This window comes from Artibeus jamaicensis, unplaced genomic scaffold, assembly GCF_021234435.1.
Source record: "Artibeus jamaicensis isolate MK-2021 breed Jamaican fruit bat unplaced genomic scaffold, CSHL_Jam_final contig_2790, whole genome shotgun sequence".
Lineage (NCBI taxonomy): Eukaryota > Metazoa > Chordata > Mammalia > Chiroptera > Phyllostomidae > Artibeus > Artibeus jamaicensis.
Genome location: NW_026521616.1, coordinates 4581276 through 4602491, shown reverse-complemented (window position 1 = coordinate 4602491; position 21216 = coordinate 4581276). Strand labels below are relative to the sequence as shown.

General features: G+C 38.6%; 2 protein-coding genes across 2 annotated transcripts; both read left to right on the top strand.

Moving 5' to 3' along the window:
- Positions 1-3046: 3046 nt before the first annotated feature.
- LOC119055644 (olfactory receptor 1G1) lies at positions 3047-4108 on the top strand. The gene is given in 1 exon segment (XM_053662695.1): positions 3047-4108. A coding segment is annotated over 1 exon segment (1062 nt).
- Positions 4109-19190: 15082 nt separating this feature from the next.
- LOC119055648 (olfactory receptor 1D2) lies at positions 19191-20147 on the top strand. The gene has a single exon (XM_037153897.2). The coding sequence runs from the start codon at positions 19206-19208 to the stop codon at positions 20145-20147; it is 942 nt and encodes a 313-aa protein (XP_037009792.2). The 5' UTR covers positions 19191-19205.
- The last annotated feature ends 1069 nt before the right edge of the window (positions 20148-21216 follow it).

Sequence of the window (21216 nt, the reverse complement as noted above, 5' to 3'; positions counted from 1 at the left end):
ATAGAAGTAATTGTATTCATAAGGGCCATTGGGAGAGGTCAACCAATGCAGCCATGTACTGAACCCCACTAATCCAACCACTACACCTAGAGCTCGCTCTATGGGGTATGGAGAATACAAAATCTAATGAACACAGGCCCTGAATAGTGTGAAGACCCTTGGGAGAACATGGGGGGAAACACCATCTATTATGATCATATCTGGGCCAGTTGCACACAAGTGAATGATCTTGGGGATTTCAGCTGCTAGCAGACAAGACATGGTAATTTATGGAGACCATGTAGAGGATGGAGAGCATGGTTCTTGGAACTATATGACTGAGACTAGATCCAGTTCTGTTCATGTTGAATGTGATCATCCATTTTTCTATTGTGGGTAATGTTCTTTACTTATAATTATTAAATTAATAATAAATTAATATTTACTTACAATTATTAATAACTCCTTTAAGAATATTAATTCTTTCTATAATGTATGTCAAAATCAGCTTTTCACTTTTTGCAGCTTTTCACTTTTTTGCTTGCTTTCTTTTTACTGTGTGTGTGACTTTTCCCATTAAGAGGAGGAAATTTTAATTCAATTTGATGAAACCAATTTTCCTTTCCATTATTGTTCCTTCCATTCATTTTTATTAGAAAGGCCACCCTTGTCCTGTTATTAAATAACTATTGTGCTTTATTTTCTTCTGATTGCTTTGCAGTTATATCTGTAAATCTAATGTTTTAGTTACCTGAAATTCATTCAGCAAACACTGTGAGAAGTGAATCTAAATTAATTTTCCACAGAGAGTGAACTAGCTTTTCCCAGCATCATTTGTTCAACCTCCCCTTTCCTGCCATTTGGCAATGCTGCCTTCAATAGAACAAAACCTGATGTGTATTGGGCTCTGTTTCTGGGCTTCCTATTTTTGCCTCTGTGGAAGAACATTTTAAAGTATATTTTATTGATTATGCTATTATGGTTTTCCCATTTTCTCCCCCTTTATCCCCATTCTACCCTGCATACCCCAGCCCTCCAGCATCCTACCCTTAGTTCATGTCCATGGGTTGTACATATAAGTTCTTTGAGTCTTCTGTTTCCCATACCATTTTGACCGCTCCCTGTCTATTTAATGCTTACCAATTATGCTTCTTCTTCCCTGTACATTTCCCACCCTATTCTTCCCCTCCTCCTCCCCACTAAAAACCCTCCATGTGATGTTCATTTCTCTGATTCTGTTTCCTGTTCCAGTTGTTTACTTCGTTTTTGTTTTCATTGTTTTTCTTTCTTTTATTTTTTTAGGTTTCTTTGGTGATAGCTGTGAGTTTGTTGTGATTTTACTGTTCATAGTTTTGATCTTCCTTTTCTTAGATAAATCCCTTCAACATTTCATATAATTATGGCTTGGTGATGATGAACTCCTGTAACTTGATTTTATCTGGAAAGCACTTTATCTGCCCTTGCATCCTAAATGAAAACTTTGCTGGATAGAGTATTTTTGGATGTAGGTCCCTGCGTCTGATGACTTGGAATACTTCTTTCCAGCCCCTTCCTGCCTGTAAGGTTTCTTTTGAGAAATCAGCTAATAGCCTTATGGGCAACCCTTTGTAAGTAACTCCTTCCTTTCCTCTTGCTGCTTTTAAGATTGTCTCTTGTCTTTATTCTTGGGTAACTTAATGATGATGTGCCTTGGTGTGTTCCTCTTTGGGTCCAATTTCTTTGGGACTCTCTGGTCTTCCTGGATTTCCTGAAAGTCTTTTTCCTTTGCCAGACTGGGGAAGTTTTCCTTCATTATTTGTTCAAATAAGTTTTCAATTTCTTTCTGTTGTTCTGCACCTTCTGGCACACCTCTAATTTGGATATTCCATGCATTTTGATTTTCTGGCAATTCTGGTTGTTTCTTGATTTTAGATTGGTTGTTTTTCTCTTTTTGGCTTTGTGAGGAAGTGAAGGGTTTCTATCTATGCCTCCATCATGGCTTGAACTCCTTCTGGTGAAGATTTTAATGAGAGGAGAGCAGCAAGCAATATGCCCTGGGATATCTACAGACAAAATGAAGACAGTTTGGTGAGAGATACTCATGGTCAGTGAGTGAATAGGACACAAGATGCCATTGTCACCTGAGGAGTAGCTATTTCAGTGAGTGCTACTAGGGTTGACAGATTCATAGGACATATTTTACTTTGGAAGAAAACAATTAGCAAAGGGTGGGGGACTAAACCTGTGGGTCAATTCCTCAACTGAAACACTGTTCCAGTCCCAGAATTTCACTGAGAAAGAATATATTTGCTTTGTTTGACATCTTTATGTCTCTGTAATGGTGTTTTGGCCAAGACTCCATTAAATCAAAGCTACATATGACCTACTAATAAAAACATTCAGACTGTTTCCTATGCCTGATGTTACCACTATCCAACTTTACTTTCTCTTTTTTCTATTCTATGGGGTTTATTTATTCACATGCTGGACACTCACTGAGTATCTATGTCGTACCATGCTCATGGCTAATGCTACATTTTAAAGATGAGTAAGAAAGGCACTTCTCTGCCTACTCTCAAGCTGCTCACTCCAGTGAGAGTGCGAAGGACACAGGCAAGTAACTCAATAAACACAATTCAGAGAAAAATCTTCTGTGATGGGGAAGGCACAGGGACATGAGAGGCATGAACCTGAGTTTTTTGAAAGAAGATGAGTCAGAGAAGGCTTCCTAGAAGAAGTAGCATCTAAGCCGATGTCTCAAGTTTGGCTAGACAGATAAATGAGAGAGGGAAGAATATTTAGGCCCAAGGAATAAGTTGGGAAGAATCTTAGGGTGTATTAATATCACAAGGTCCACATGAATACTACAAGAGTTATGCCAACAAACACCTCCAGCCTAGCCCTGAAATGTGTGCATTAGGTTGATGCTTATATAACGTTAAAAAACAAACAAACAAATGCTCTCCCGTTAAAGACAAATTTTTTGTTTTCCCACAGAACCAAAAACAGACGCTTGCTAATATTCCGTCAAACTACACAAAACTGCCATTTTTATAGTTCCCAAGCAGTTAAATGTTGGATATTTCATATGATTCCACCTCATACAAGAAGATCAACATTGGCATGTTGAATAAGTTTCAGAATCCACAATCCAGGGCTTATCAACCTCATTCAATTATTCCTCCTTTCTGCTTACAGATAAATGGGATGGGAAAACCTGACCAGTGTCTCTGAATTTTTCCTGCTGGGGCTTTCAGAGCAGCCAGAGCAACAGGAGGTCCTCTTTGGGCTCTTTCTGTCCATGTACCTGATCACAGTGGCAGGCAACCTCCTCATCATCCTGGCCATCATCACTGACGCTCAACTCCACACACCCATGTACTTCTTCCTGGCCAACCTCTCCCTCACTGACACTGGTCTTGTGTCCAGCATAGTCCCCAAGATGCTGGCAAATATATGGATCCAGAATCAGCTCATCTCATATGCAGAGTGTCTATCACAACTATATTTTTTAATACTGTTTGGATTTCTAGAGGCATTCCTCTTAGCAGTCATGGCCTATGACCGCTATGTAGCCATATGCCTCCCACTCCATTACACCATGGTCATGAGCCCTGGGCTCTGTGTCCTCCTAGTGTCTGCATCCTGGATCATGAGTGGCCTCTCTTCCCTCATACACACACTGTTGATGAACAGCCTGTCCTTCTGTGCAGAGAACAAGATCCCACACTTCTTTTGTGACATTAACCCTCTTCTGAGACTGTCCTGCACAGACCCCATCATCAATGAGCTGGTGATCATCAGCATTGGAATTCTCACGGTCCTGGTGTGTGTGCTTTGCCTTATTATCTCTTATGCATATGTTTTCTCAACAATCTGGAAGATCCCCTCCACTCGGGGGAAGCAGAAAGCCCTTTCTACCTGCAGCTCTCACCTCTCTGTGGTCTCTCTATACTTTGGGACTGCCTCTTCTGTTTATCTCAGTCCCCCCTCAACCCACTCATCACCAAATGGTGCAGTTGCATCAGTGATGTACACAGCAGTAACCCCAATGCTGAACCCCTTTATCTACAGCTTGAGGAACAGAGACATCAAATCTTCCCTGAGAAAGCTAATTTGGGTGAGGAAAATTTATTCCCCTCAGTGGTAGTGACTTCACATCCTGTATGGGGGTGTCCCATCAGTTGTACTCACAAGTAAGCAGTGAAGAGCAAGAGAGGGAGAGGAAGTAGAAATCTACTTCCAGGACCTGTGACCTGAACTTAATTTTCATTCCTAACCCATAAGAGTGCATCAGAACAAACTCATTTTCACACCAATATTTTTAGCTAAAGTTCTTAAAACCATGCTGTCTTAAACTCATTGCCATACTGGTACATAATGTGATAAAAGATGTGCTTGAAAACCTTTGAAGGAAAAAGGAACAACTTATGACCACCAGGGGTATATGATTGTGCTGTTGTATGTGGCTGAGAATCAACTCCAGGGAAAGACAGCTTTTTTTCCCTCATCATTGTGACCTGGATACGTTGGGTGCCTACCAACAGTGCCTTTTACACTGGGACTCCCTGTGTACGCAACTCCAATCCTGAAAGAGCAGAAGCTAAGACTGGGAAGAATTTGATGGAGTATATAGATTGACCTGCTGCCATATTTTACCAATCACTCTAGAATCTCATCACTGCTAACATCTTCAATGTCATGTGAAAATCTTCATTTTTACTTTTGGGAAAACCTTTCCAAGTTAATTTTACCTTAGCTGCCCCAATGATTACCACTTGGCATAATGCCTGGTCCTCTTAATGTGCTCTATATACCACTGGCATGATTGTAATCATACAGCTAGGGGCCAGGAAAGAACGGTTTTATGGATACTTCTCAATTGCTTACTAGAGTCATTGACACCCCCTACTAGATGTTCTCCAGTCCCCAGTCTCTCCCCACTCCACCTTTCTGCACACCACAATCATACTGATCTCCAAAGAATATGGTTGCTTATAGTATTATGACTCCCATCCTATTAGAACGCTCTAGTAGCTCTCTGCTACTGGCAGAATAAAGTTCAAACTATTTTTCCTATTGTTCAGGTCACCATCACCAGTTCACAACTTATATGTCCACAGTGAGCCCACTCTGTTCTATATTCCTCCCAAGATCAACCCAGGCCAATATTTTCATAATACATTGATTATTATTGACAGTTACCAAAAAACAACATCAGCAAAAGTTGTTAGAAAAATGAGTCAGTAAAAGTTGGGGGAAATATGTAAACAATAAGATATACCACAACCAATTAGATTCTGTAAGAAAATAAAAGGCTATTAATTTCATTCTTGTCCATTTCCCTTTAAGAATCTGGTTGCACACTACAGTGACATAGGTTGTGATTACTGCAGATAATATCTCACCAGGGAAAGTCAGCTGTGGATAGCCAGCTCACCTGCTCCCTACTTACCTTAAAGTAAGCTCACACACTCCTTCTGACAATAACAAGTAGTGTAGCAAAGCGGTAGACATCATTGGCTCTAGAGTTAGGCTAAAGCAAGTTCAAATCTTGGCTTTGCCACTTGTAACCTGCATGATCCTGGGAAATTACTTAACCTTTCAAAGCAAGTATAACCCATCTTATTGTGTCATCAGGACGTTGAGTTTGAATAAAATGTGTAGAACATGGTTGTGATTATTTAAATATGCATGTAAGCAGGTAAATGGTTTATTCCTAATATGTAGTATACCTTCAATAAATGTTAGCTTTTGTAGTATTACCTGTTAAACTTAAAGGTGAGCAGCAGCAGATAATGTTCTTTTACTCTCAAAACTGCTAATAAGGAATTGCCTATTTCTGCATTCTGAAACCAGAAGGGATCCTGTGCTTAAATCATTCTTTTGGAGAACATGGTGGGGTTTAATGTAGGATCATTCACTTAGCAGGATCCATGTGCTGGGAAGATTTCAGTCTACCTCTGAAACCATGCTTACTGCATACTTAAATTTAAAGTAAAAATTATCCACTTCACTTTAAAATGCACAGGTTTGCACCATTCCACATGCATCTTTCACTATTTAAGTTAATATTCACCAATCATTTTAGTTACACTTTTTAACTTAAACAGTATTTATGTTTTATATATGAATGTCCCTGTAGTGATGCAGTTTGCACATTTGTCAGAATTATACTTTCTGAGATGTGCCAACACACCCTTACTTCATAGTTTTGTCAGAGACTGACTGACCATACTGCCTAAGGATTGATTCAAATTTTTGAATGTGAAAAATCACAATTCCAGCAACCATGACTTTTTATGTGATTTGTTCTCCTAGCCTACATTCTTAAAAATAAATATGTCACATGTACTTATGGAGAGTTTAAAGCTCGTGTTCTATTCTGCCAAATTGTTATCAAAATGTAACTGTCTCTCCAAGGTTGTATCACTACTGTTTCATTTTGTTATTCACTTTACTAGCAGCAAACTTACTAGCATTTTACTATACCTGCTTCATAAATATATAATAACACAAAGTAATTATTGGTAAGAGTGATAATTTTGCCATTAGCATTAAAAACTAAAAATTATTTCCACCAACTAGGGTTACAAAAAATTTTCTATATTATTACTTACCAGAGGATTTATTTTGTACTGCTGGTGTGCTCACCAGATGATTAGAGGGATTGATAAATAAATAAAATCTTTAAAAAAAAATAGAGACATGTGTAAATGAAGTATATGGTATCCTCATCTCAAATTTGAAGAATCATTGTTTCTTTTTTAAAAAATTATATTTACTTAAGGTGTAAAACATGATGATTCATAGATATGGGCAAAGTGAAATCATCACCATGGGAAGTTAATTAACATATCAATCTCACATAATTACCAATTTTTTCCTCTGGTGTGGGCATGTGACATCTAGTCTCTTAGCAAATTACCAGTTTTCAGTACAGTATTACTAACTGCAGTTCTCATGCTATATGTTAGATCCCTAGAATTTATTTATCCTACAAAGCTGTAATTTTGAAACCTTTGATCAATATCGATCTGCCTGTTTCCCTCACCTGCCTGCCCTGGTAACCACCATTCTACTGCCTGCTTCTGTGAATTTAACTTTCTAAGATCCCACATATAGATAAGGTCACACAGTCTTGCTTACTTTACTTAGGATAATATCCTCCACATCCATCCGTGTTGTCACAACTGGCAGAATTTCCTTCTTTTTTAAGGCTGAAAAATAGTCATGGCCTGATTGCCTGGAGGTAGGTTGGAACAATAGCAAAGATGCAGGGGTGTTTGATAAGCAGCATAAGTTCTCAACACACAGTCTGCAGCTCCTGGGAGTAGGCCCACCCACAGTGCCTGGCAGCAAGCCTACAAACCCGTGGTCCATGGCAACAGTCTTGCCCATCTGCACACCCTGGAAATGAGCCCACCTACTCATGGACCCCAGTGTGATACCCACTGGCCTGCAAGGCCTAGCAGTGTGCTCACCAGCCCACATTGCCCAACACCATGCCTCCCAACCAGTGAACACCAGCCCCAGACCTTCCCACCCACAGACTCCAGCATCAGAGCCACCCTTATTCTGCCAAGTGGCCCATGCAGAATCTTTTGCCTGGGAGACTGCAGAAGAGCTTTCCCTGACACAGTCAGTCTGAAAAGAGTAGTTGTCCTTGCTTCCTCACAGGCACACATACACACAATGAAAGGCTACCAGGATCACAGAAAATCAGGGAACTATGTCACCAACAAAGAAGCAATATAAAACTATAAGCCCAACCCTAAAGAAATAGATATACAAACTGCCTGACAAAACTTCAAAACTACATTCTCTAATAAGCTCACTGAGCTGTAGAGAACACAAAACAATATCTAGAAATAATATATGAACAAAAAGACAAGTTCAAGAAAGAGATAGAAACCACTAAAAGTAGAATTTCTGTACTGTGGATTTGGCGCGCATTTAAATTAAATCTTTTTTTTTAATCTGGAGCTGAAGAATTCAATGGATAAACTAAAAACGTCAGCTTCAACGGATGAATTGATGATGCAGAAGAACGAATTATTGAATGCTGAGATGGGTTCTTTGAAATTACCAAGGCAGAGAAACAACAACAAAAAAAGAATTAAAAATAGTGAAGAAAGAATACAAGACTTACAAGACAGCAGTAAAAAAAATTAATACACTCATTATGAAGTCCCAAAGGAAAAAGAAAGAGAAAAAGAAGAGAAGAGAATGCTTGCAGTCATCTCAACAACAGACCATGTGTATGATGGTAGTCCCATAAGATTATATGGAGCTGAAAAATATTTTATATAGATTTAGTGTAACCTAAGTTTACAATGTTTATAAAGTCTATGGTAATGTACACTAATGTCCCAGGCCTTCACGTGCTCTTTGCACTTGCTCACTTACTCACCCAGGGAAACTTCAGTCCTGCAAGCTCTGTTGATGGAATGTGCCCTACACAGGTGTACCATTTTTAAGCCTTTTTACCATATTTTTATTGTACCTTTTCTATGTTTATTACATTTAGGTACACAAAGACTTACCATGTTCAATTGCCTACAGTATTCAGCAGAGTAATATGCTGTACAGGTTTGTAGACCAGGAGCAACAGGCTAGACCACAGAGCCTAGGTGTGTAGCAGCAGGCTGTACCAGCTAGGTTTATGTAAGTGCACTCTGTGATGTTCATACAAATTAAATTGCCTAATGATGTATTTCTTAGAACATACCTCCATTGTTAAGTGATGCATGACTATACTTAAAGAAATCATAACTGAAAACTTCCCAAATCTGGAAAGAAAACTGGACTTCGAGATTTATGAAGCCCAAATATCCCAAATAGCTTCAACCTAAAGAGGTCTACACGAAGACATATTATAATAATATTGCAAAGTCAAAGGCAATGAGCTCCTTTTGAAAGCAGCAAGAAAAATGTAATTCATTACATACAAAGGATGTGGGACTACCAGATGATTTCTCAGAAGTCGCCATACAGGCCAGAGAAGAGTAAGATGATACATTTAATTTAAAGTGCTCAAAGAAAAAATATTGTCAGCCAAGAACATTATTTCCAGCAAAACTTTCTTTCAAAAAGGAAGGATCACCTGACCAGGTGGCTCAGTTGGTTGGAGCATTGTCCCATACACCCGAAGTTCAATTCCCAGGCAGGGCACATACCTAGGTTGTGCGTTCAATCTTTGGTTGGTATGCATACCAGAGGCAATTGATCAATGTTTCCTGTTCACATCAATCTCTCTTTATCTTTCTCAGTCAATAAACAAATTGTCAGGTGAGGATTAAAAAAAAAAGAAAGGATCAATAAAGTCTTTCCCAGGCAAACAAAAGCTGAGGAAGTTAATCACCACTAGACATGCTTTTCAAGAAATGCTTAAGGAAGTTCAAGTTAAAAATAAGGATATTAAACAGCACTCCAAAGTATATAAACTATAAATCTCACTGTTAAAGTTAAATATGTAAACATATACCAAATAATATAATACTCTAATGGTGATACAAAATCACATATAACCATACTATACAAATTAAAAGACAAAAGCATTAAGGATAACTACAAAAATTTGCTAGAGGTTACATCATTTAAAAAGAAGTAAATTCTGACACCAGTAACAAAGTGTGGGGAGGGAGTAAAAGTGAGAGTCATTGCATATGGTTGAAGTTATATTTCATCAGCTTAAAATACACACTATACCTATAAAAAGTTTTAGCCAAGCCTCATAGTCACAACAAAGAAAAACCTACAGTAAATACAAAAACATAAAAATAAAAGGAGAAAATATTTTTAGATCATCTCTCTAATAAGGGATTAATATCCAGAATATAGAGAGAACTCCTAAAACTCCACAACAAAAACAAACAACCTAATTCAAAAATGGGAAAAAAACATTTATCCAAAGACATACAAATGGCCAAGAAACGCATGAAAAGATGTTCAACATCGTTAATCATTAGGGAAATGTAAATCAAAGCTACAATGAGACACCACTTCACTCTCGTTGGGATGACTATTATTAACAAAACAGAAAGCACCAAGTATGGGTAAAGATATGGAGAAATTGGAAGCCTGTGCACTGTTGAGAGTTTAAAAGGTATAGCCACTGTGGAAAATAGTGTGGAAATTTGATAATATGACATCATAATGCCACTTCTGGGTATACACCCAAAGGAATTGAAATCAGGGTCTCAAAGCAATATTTGTATACCTATGTTCATAGCATTATTCACAATAACTAGAACATGGAAGCAACCCAAGTGTCAATCATCCAACAAAAGAATTACCAAAGTGTGGTATATTCATACAATGGGCTATTATACAACCTTTTTTTACTTTTAAAGAAAGTAAATTCTGCAATATTCTACAACATGGACCAACTTTGAGGACATTATCCTATATGCTAAGTGAAATAAGCCAGTCACAAAAAGATAAATACTGCATGATTCCACTTATATGAGGTGCTTGAGTGCTTGAAATCGTGAAGTCAGAAAGTATAATGGTGGTTACCAGGGGGTTGGGGGCAGGGAGGATAGGGAATTACTGCTTAACACAGAGTTTCAGATTTAAAAGAGGAAAAGAGCTACTGGTGGTGATTGTGGTGATGGTTGCACAACACTATGAATGTATTTAATACTATGGAACTGTGAACCTAAAAATCATTAAGATGGTGCACACATGTAAGTAAATAAATACACATTTGTACAACTGTCATTGTAGCATAGAAGCAATCATATGTAAATGAAGGGACCAGGCTGTGTTCCAATCAAATTTATTTACAAAAACAAATAGTGATTAGATTTGACTCACAATGTGTACTTTGTCGACCCCCTAATCCAAAGGAAACATACAGAATTGTGAAATATTTAAAGCTTTCCTTAAAGATCAGTGAGGAAACAAGAGTCATTTATCACCAAATTTTTTTAACATTGTACTAACTGACCTAGTTAATGCTCTATAACAGGGCTGTCTAACACATTTTCACCAGTGGCCACATCAGGCTCACAGTTGCCTTCAAAGGGCCAAAACAATTTTGGGACTGTATAAATGTAACTACTCCTTGACTGTTAAGGAGTTGAAATTACATTCAGCCGTTTGAAGGCAACCACAAAGCTAATGTGGCCCCTGGTGAAAATGAGTTTGACACCCCTGCTCTAAGACAAGAAAAAGAAATTTAAACAAAAACACCATAGGGATTGGAAAGTAAGAAAAAATGTCAGTATTCAAAAACCTAAGTACAAACATAAAAAATACAAAAGTATTTACAAACAAATGGAATCATTGGTGTCCCTAACAAGATCACCAGATACAACATCAATAAGGAAAAATCCATTGTATCACTACATATGAGCAGCAAACAAGTAGAAAACAAAATCTTTAAAATGTCATCAATTACCATAGCATTTTAATTCTTTAATCATTTTCTTGTTGTTCAAGTACAGTTGTCTGCATTTACCCCCATCATTCCCCTGCAACCCTAGCCATCCCCACCTCCCCTCCTGCTTCTACCCACCCCCTTGGTTTTGTCCATGTGTCCTTTATGGTGGTTCCTGAAAAGCCTTCCCCCCATTATCCCCTCCCACCTCCCCTCTGGTTACTGTCAGATTGTTCTTAATTTCAATGTCTTTGGTTATATTTTGCTTGCTTGCTTGTTTTGTTGATTAGGTTCCACTTAAAGGTGAGATCATATGGTATTTGTCCCTCACCACCCGGCTTATTTCATTTAGCATAATACTCTCCAGTTCCATTCATACTGTTGCCAAGGATAGGAGCTCCTTCTTTCTTTCTGCTGTGTAGGATTCCATCATGTAAATGTACCATAGTTTTTTAATCCACCCATTTACCGATCGGCACTTAGGTTGCTTCCAGCACTTGGCTATTGTAAATTGTGCTGCTATGAACATTGGAGTGCATGGGTTCTTTTCGATTGGTGTTTCATGGTTATTAGGATATAATTATCATAGCATCTTAAAAGAGTTAAATATATAAAGATAAATCGGCAAAAGATGTCAAAGAACTCTACTGAAGACTACACAGTGTTACTGAGATAATTTTAATGAAACATTGGAAAAATACACCAATTTCATGATTTAGCAGTCTCATTATTACAAAGATTAATAATGAGACCCTCAAATTAACCTAATTTCAATATAATAGAAATCAAAATCCCAGTAGGTCTTTTTGAGGAAATTGACAAGCTTACTCTAAAATTTATATGAAAATTCAGCCAAAAATAGCCAAAGAAATACTGAATGAGAAGAAAACAAAGGATTTAACCATATATCAATCCTATTCAAAAATACAGTAATTAATGAGTAGAGTATTGATTCAAGTACAGACAAACTGACAAATGGAATAGAGCCTAGAAACAGATTCACATATGCATAGTCATCTGACCAATGGTAAAATTCATATGGCAATGCAGTGGGGAAAGGGCAGTCTTTTCAGTAAGTAGGACTGGGTCAGTTGAATATACATGCTTTGGGGAGAAAAATGTATCTTGATCTATCCCTCACCTGATACCAAAATCAATTCTAGATTGATAGCATATCTAAATATGAAAGATACAATGATGTACCTTTTGCCCTGGCTGGCGTAGCTCAGTGGATTGAGCTCAGGCCTGTGAACCAAAAGATCACCAGTTCCCATTCCCACTCAGGGCACATGCCACATGTAACCCTGAGTTACATGCCACATGTAACTCAGGGTTACAGGCCAGATCCTCAGTATGGAGTATGTAAGAGGGAACCACACACTGATGTTTCTCTCCTTCTCTTTCTCTCTCCCTTCCCTTCTCTCTAAAAATAAATAAAACTTTTAACAAAAAGAAAAATAAATTCAAAACACTGTATCTTTTATAGGAGAATATTAGCAAAGATTTAGCAAAGATTATTAAATAAGATTATAAAAGCACAAACTATAAAATGAAAATTAATGTATTGGACTATACTAAAATTAAAATCTGTTTCTGAACACACTATTAATTGAATAAAGGTCAACCCAAAAAGTTGAAGAAGATATTTCTACATTCATCTGACAAAGCACTCATACCTGGATATACAAAGAATTACTATAAATCAACACAAAAAAGACAGACAACACAATAAAAAATGGGGAAAGCACTTAATGGTATATTATATAAGAGGATATACTTATGGAGAATAGCCATATGAAAAGATGTTTGGTCTATTTGTCATAATGGAAATGAAAAGTAAAACCACAATAAGATATTACTAGCTATACACCCAATAAAAGCTCAAATGAAAAGAATGGAAAAATACCAAATCATGGTAAGAATGTGGAGCAACTAGAATTCTTATAAAATGCTAGGGGTTGGACAAGTACTTCTTTAATGGAAATAATTAGATATTAATCTTTATTCATATATATACACATTCAAATTATTATGAAAAGATTGTTTAGCATGATCTATAAAAATTAGATATAGACCTACCCTATTACCCAGTAATTCCCCTCTTACAGAGAGATGCCCAAGAGTGATGTGTAGCTGCACTGTTCTTAACAGCCGATGGAAACAGCATGCCCCTCCATGATAGAATAGGTTTTAATGGTATATTCACACAGCAGATACACTATACAGCAATGAAAATGAACAATCTACAAGCACATAAAACAATATAGATGAACCTTATGTATAAAACAGCAAGTGAAAGAAGCAAACAAGAAAGAGTATAAAAGGTAAACTGTTTAAATAAAATATATAAATGAGCAAAGCTAATGGACGCTATTAGAAGTCAGGGGAGTGAGTGCCCTTGTAGGAACAGTGTCCAGAAGAGAACATGAAAGATCTTTGCGGGGTTGGGAATGTGTTCATCTAGCTGCTGGTTGCTCTTGTTTGTTTAGTTTGTAAAGAGTCTGGTCAAAATTTTCTGGCTTGGCTCTATCTCAAACACCCTGGTAAACATCTTTGTTTTCAATCAATGTCTGATTATTGCATTATCTGGAGCCCCTGTGTTATGTTTTCATCTATTGTTCTTGCTTTTAGAACCCTATTTTCTACCTATCTGCTTCTCTGGGTTTGTGCTGAATATTGTGTTTAAAAAACTGTTAAGAGAAATCATTGGAGGTCTAAGATAACATTATTCCCCTCCAAATATTATGTTTTTCCATTGCTTTTCCTTAGTACTCAGGGTTACTAGCAATCTGGAATTATCCTAATCCAAATACAGAGCTTGAGATTTTTCCAGTCCTCCAAAGACTCCAGACCAGGAGGTCTTCTTTACTTATGGCTTATTCTTACACCTAGGGTGCCCTTTAGAATTGCTGCCCAATATGGAATTGGTTTACTCCTCATAAACAACTCATTTCCCAAGGCTTTTGTTTATAGATACTAACACTGGAGCAATTATCCAAGTTCATCTCAACAAGCCATCTTGGGACTGTCGTCCCTGAGGCCTCTTCAAAACTGACAAATAGGCCTGATATGGCTCCAGCTCAGTCCCTTTCCTCATGAGCCTGGTATCAAGGGGTCAGTTCTCAGATTCCCAAGGATCATCAGAGCGTTCACAGCCTTACATTTTCCTCCTTTTATGCAGGCACTGAAAATCCAGGAACTAATTCCTCCTTCCCAGCTTCAGCCAATAGAATGAATCACCAAATCCCATTCAGAAACAACACCTTACAATCCTTTATGTCCTGACAAATTTTCATCCTTTACAGAAGGAAAGTGGAAACAGCAGAACTAGGCAACTTTGAGAGCAGCACAGACAGAGGGGGTAAGGTCTGGACATCTCAGAGATTCTCCTCTCCCCTCCCATCTCTCTCTCTCTCACTCTCTCTCTCTTCCACCCCCACCCTTTCTCCCCTTCTTATCTTCTCTCTTCTCCATTTTCTCTATCTCGCAAAAATATATACTTTGAATATCTTCATATAATCTACCTTCTTAATTTTTAAAAGTAATATAACAATCTCTCCAATCTTTTTTTTTCATTCTGTAGTTTTCAAACTTCTGTCAAAAAGCAATTTGAAAACTATAGAACCAAACAGTGTTGTGTGTGGTTCTCAAACTTTCAAGAAAAGCTTATGGGTAGGATGAGGAGGCTCAAGGAGATTGTGTGCCCTCCTCAAGGTCATGCAGCTAGAGAGAAACTCAGGAGTACAAAAGGAAAGCTGTCCAATGTTGAGTTTAGAGCCCTTTTCCATGCCACCCCACACTCTTTCCTCTCTCCACCCAGCCACACTGCAGAGAGCAGTAAAAACAACTGACAACAGATGTTCAGAATCCAGTGACTCCTACAAGCTAGAAACAGTGTTTCCCAAAGTGTACACTCACAATCTCCAGGTGATTAAAAAATGAAAGAAAAAAAAACTTGGCTCTCAATACTGAAGGAAGGATGGAAGGGGACAAGAACAAAGGCTTTTTGTTTTAAAGCATCCCAGGTGATTTTAATGTACACTAAAGTGAGGAAGATGCCTGACTTGAGGCCTGGAAAGCAGAGGAACCAATTCCTCCGGATGTCCTCTGGCTTTGCACAGCCCTCTTAACCTGTCTCCTACCTTCTCTCCTGCCAGGCAGATGCACTTCACGTATACCAAGCTAGGTTTATAGCTATCTATTTTAAGTTGATGGTCACTTTAGTTTGAACACATTCTATGATGTAATCACTAGCATTTTTATTCATTCCTTCCACATTTATGTATTTGTCATTATTTACTTCTTTTCTCTGTGTTTGTGTGTGTCTCTTAAGTTACTGTAGTGTTACACATTACCCTACTTTTGCCTTTTAACCTTTGTACTAGCTATTGTTGGGTGATTTGCTGTTTTTATTATGTGTTTGCCTTCATCAGTGAAAACTTTTTTCTTTTAGTATTTTCTTATTCATATGTTTAATTTATTTCTCCTTCTTCTTAAATAAATCCCTTTAACATTTCTTATAATACTGTTTTGGTAGTGATAAACTCCAGATTTTTCTTGTCTGGAGAGCTTTTCCTTCTATTCTAAATGATTGTCTTGCTGGGTAGAGGGATCTTAGTTGCAGGTCCTTGCTTTTCATCATTTGGATTATTTCATACCAACCCCTCTGGCCTGTAAAGTTTCTGTTGAAAAATCAGCTGACAGTCTTATGGGGGCTTCTTTGCATGAGCCTAACTGCTTTTCTGTTGCTGCAGTTATGATTCTCTCTTTGTCTTTAACCTTTGGCATTTTAATTATGATGTGTCTTGGTGTAGGCCTCTTTGAGTTCATCTTATTTTATATTCTCTCTGCTTCCTGGACTTATATGTCTATTTCCTTTAGCAGATTAGAGAAGTTCTCAGTCATTATTTCTTCAAATAGGTTTTTAATCACTTGCTCTCTCTCTTTTCCTTCCGGTACCCCTATGATGTGAATGTTGATATGCTTGATGTTGTCCCAGAGGCTCCTTAAACTAACCTCATTTCTTAGATTCTTTTTGTCTTTTTGCTGCTCTGATTGGATGTTTTCTGCTACCTTGTCTGATTTGATCCTCTGCTTCATCTAATCCACTGTTGATTCCCTATAATATATTCTTCATTTCAGTTATTATTCCTCCTCATTTATGACTAGTTCTTTTTTGTTTCTACCTCTTTTTTTATATTTCCTCTCTTTGTTGAAGTTCTCACTGAAATAATCTATTCTTCCCCTCAGTTCCTTGACCAGTTCCTTATAACCAGTGTTTTGAACTCTATATTTAGTAGATTGTTTGTCTCCATTTTGCTTTGTTCTCCTTCTGGAGTTTTGTTCTGTTGTTTCATTTGGGACATGCCTCTTTGTCTCCTCACTTGGGCTGCCTCCCTGTGTTTGTTTCTACATATTAGGTAGAACAGCTACATTTCCCAATCTTGGCAGAGTGGCCTTATATAGTAGGTTTCCTGCCAGACTCAGTGGCACAGTCTCCCTGTCCACCTGAGTTAGTGTCCCAGGGATGCCCTTTGTGTGGTTGTGTGTATTGTTTTGTTTGAGTTGAGCTTTGATTGTTGTTGGCACGTCAGTCGTTGAATTTAGCCCTGTGACTGGCTGTGAGAACTGCCCATGACTACAGCATATAAGCTGTTGTGTGGGAGCTAAGCCCACAGAGCTGGATTCATTTTAGTGGAACTTTGGTGCCTGCTGAGTCCACCTTTTGGGTATGTCATTTGTGCTGCTCATTGGGTGGTGTTCTGATACACTCTGAAGTTCAGGTGTTTTGGTTCTGGGGCCTATTGGTACAGGCCAAAGTGTACCACTGCCTGTGTCTTCATAGGAGCTACAAAGTGACCCATGGTTGGTAGCTGCCTGTGCTGATCTTAGAAGAGACACCTGGGGGTGGTTATGCTGTGAACAGAAACCAGCTGCCACTAGTGCTTGGCTTGGAGACAAGGCATGCAGAGGCCAGCTGCTGCTTGTTTGGGGACCTTTGGAAGATTTTTAGGATAGTACACAGCATGAGCCCAGTGCAGCTGCCTATGTGGATTATCGTCTGAAAGAAGTTCAGGCCTGGTAGGTGAATTGACTGGGATGAAATCCCAGAGAATCATCATAGTAGGTGGAGAGCAATGTTAGCCAAGTGAATGGAGACTAACATTCAGTGTTGGCCTGTGTCTTCTGCTCACTGGGTGAGGCAAGGGCTCAAAAAAAGGAACAGTGGCACCTGCTAGCACTTCTGCCTGCATCTAAGGGTTATGTCCGGGGGGGAGTTCAACAAAGGAACAATGGCACCTGATGATACTTCAGTCCCAAAGAGGACTGTCCCTACAGCCTTCACCCTGAAGCCAAACAATTCAGCTCCTCCCCATATGACCCTGGTGCTTTCAGGCTGCTGTCCCCTTTCCTGAACTTAAGGCAAGTGAAGCTATGCTCGGGCTCTTTAAAGGATGCCTAGGTTTTCAGTAGCCCTTTGTGTCATCCAGACTAAGTCCCTGCTAATTTTAAAACCCAGAAGTTGTAAAAACTTATCTGCCACTCTGGTGCTCCAGGTTTGGGTAATCTGATGCAGGGCTGGGACTCCTTGCTCTTCAGGGGGGATCTCCACAGCCAGGATATCTCTTCCAACTCTTTAACTACCACACATGATGGGGCAAGCCCATTTCACCCCTCTTTCCCATCTCAACGTGGCTTCTTTTTATATCCTTAATTATATAAGTTCTGTTCTGATAGTCTTCATATAGTTCTCAGATGAGGTCATTCCATAATTTACCTATAATTTTGATGTGGCTGCAGAAGGAGGTAAGCACAATGTTTGCCTGGTCTGCCATCTTGACCAGAAGTCCTCATGCTTATTTTTAGATTAAATTTAGATGAGTTCTGTTTCCTTAAAAACCCTGTTAGAATTTTTATTTTGGATAAGTTAAATTTTACATTAATTTGATAGAGTATGTACCTTTGCAATAGTTCAGCTTCCTATCTGGAATCTTGGTATATCTATCCATTTATTAATATTTTATTTTATGACTCTCTGAAGAATTTGAAGACCCTGTCTGATTCTCATTAACATCTTAATGCATAGCTTTCTTTGTTGATAATGTGGGTGGAATTGTTGAACATCATATTTTAATCTTATTATTCCTGATTATAGTTTAATAACAATAGTGAATATTTCTTGAGTACTCACTGAAGTTAACTTCTTGTATTAAGCACTTTATTATTTAATTTTATTCTGTTTGACCTGTTTTCTCACATTAAGAAATGGAGTCAAAGAACGTGTAACTTTCCTAAATATTTACAGCTAGAAAGTGTCAGAGCCTAGACTTCTTTTCAAGTGTTCTGAACTTTCTTTTTATTTCTAACTGCATTTCAGCTGATTGTTTAGGTTTCCCAGATAGATCATCCTATCAGCAATTAATGATAATTTTTCCATTTCCTTTTCAATATTTTTACTTTTCCCCTTTGCCTAGTTGTATAACATCAATTTATTATACTGCATACATCTGTTTTAAATATCATGTAAGTGTGCACAATATCATAATATAACATACTAATCTGTAAGCACTTCTAAGAGAATTATAAGATGATACTATTTAAAATAATACAGTTGATGTTATTCCTATTATAGTGAGTATGCCATATTAGATATGGCTGGAATTAATAAATTACATAGAGATTTTCCATGTTCTGTTTTTATGTTTATTGTCACATTGTTTCTTATTCAAAAAAATGTAAAATCTAGCTTAAAATATTTTAATGCTCAAAAACCATTGGTTTTCATTATTTGAATGTTCTCATTTGATTGAGGGCATATAGTAAATATCTGTTGATGCTGATATTGCAGAAAGGTGGGGAAATGCATGGAGGCAACCAGAGTTGGGTCTCAGACTTCATACTCCTGGGGCTCTCTGAGAATCCTGAAGACCAACAGGTCCTGTTCTGGATGTTCCTGCTCATGTACCTGGTCACAGTAGTGGGAAATTTGCTCATCATCCTTGCCATAGGTACTGACTCACGTCTGCACACTCCCATGTACTTTTTTCTGGCCAATCTCTCCTTCACAGACCTCTTCTTTGTCACCAACACAGTCCCCAACACACTGGTGAACCTTCAGTCCCAGAACAAAGCCATTTCCTATGCAGGATGTCTAGCACAGCTCTACTTCCTGGTCTCCTTGGTAGCCCTGGACAACCTCATCCTGGCCACAATGGCATATGACCGCTATGTGGCCATCTGCCGCCCCCTTCACTACACCACACTTATGAGCCGTGGGCTCTGTATTTTGTTCCTCACCTTATGTTGGGTGTTCTCTGTTCTCTATGGCCTCATCCACACCCTCCTCATGACCAGGGTGACTTTCTGTGGGTCTCGGAAGATCCACTACATTTTCTGTGAGATGTACGTCCTGCTGAGGATTGCATGTTCCAATACTCAAGTCAATCACATGGTATTGATTGCCACAGGATCCCTCATATTCCTTATGCCCTTTGGCTTCATGATCATGTCCTATGTCCGGATTGTCAGTGCCATCCTCCGAATACCATCAGCCTCCAGCAAATACAAAGCCTTCTCCACTTGTGCCTCCCATCTGGCTGTGGTCACCCTCTTCTACGGGACACTTTGTATGGTATATCTGAAGCCCCTCAACACCTACTCCATGAAGGACTCAGTGGCCACAGTGATGTATGCTGTGGTCACTCCCATGATGAACCCTTTCATCTACAGCTTGAGAAACAAGGACATGCATGGGGCTCTGGGAAGACTATTCCTAGGAAAAGCCTTCCAGAGGTTCACATGAGGGTAATTTTGACCATGACATTAAAGCAAAGACTAAGAATTTCCTCCACCACATACAAAGCATTATCCTATGGAGGATACAGGAGTGATTAGGACAGAGCTCCACCTTAGAATGAGTTTAATATCTGTGATGAAAAATACTTATATATGTAACCCGATGCCCCTCAGACATCATCAGCCCTGGCAATAAATAAGGTCACATAACACTAATGTTAGAAGTTTGCAGGATTAAAGCCTTCAACTGGCCTGACACAGGACCATGGTCCCAGTCTTACTGACATGTATCTAGTTATGTCCTAGCAGGTCTCTCATGTTCTTTAGCCACACACACCTCCAATATTTTTCTGTTCTGGACTATTCTAAGGGGACAGTTGCCAGCAAGCCATTTATGAAAGACATCTTGCACTACTCCCACTGCAGAATCGCTGAGTGAAGTTTCCCCTTTCCTAATGCTCTGTTGGGCCCCACTCCCACTGCTTCAGTTCTGACTCAAAGTCCCTCTGGACACAGCCCTGATGTTCAGGAAGAAAAGCAAGAGATTTCTCTTCTCTGCTCTGGGAAGATTTTTGTCCTTTGGTCTTCAAAATAATATTATCTCTCTTGCCTTTTTCCTGCATTCCTTTTCTCTGATTGAAGTCAGACTTTATCTTTGTGACATCTATCCTTTCCTTTATTTCTGTGGCTCCTCTTCTCCATATCTTCTCCATTTCTTCTAAAAAGAATTTTCAAGCATATAAACTCATGCTTATGAACAGGCATGGTAATGAAGGCAATAATAGGATGGAAGAAGGTAACTGTGAAACCCAATCTCTACTTAGTTTCTACAATTCTGACACCAATTCTGATGTGTGTGTTTTTCTCCACACCACCAAGCAATTCTCTGACATCAACTGGATGGCCTATAATTCAACTCAATTCTGATATTATCTACCTGGAGGTAATATCAGATCCCATAAGTTAAGGGCTCAGTCCTACAAGACTTCACTTCAGACACAGATCACAAGTCCAGGTTGTCATCTATGCTTTTGAAAGAATAGTTATGGATCAAAGTTTCCAACAATCCCCTCCAT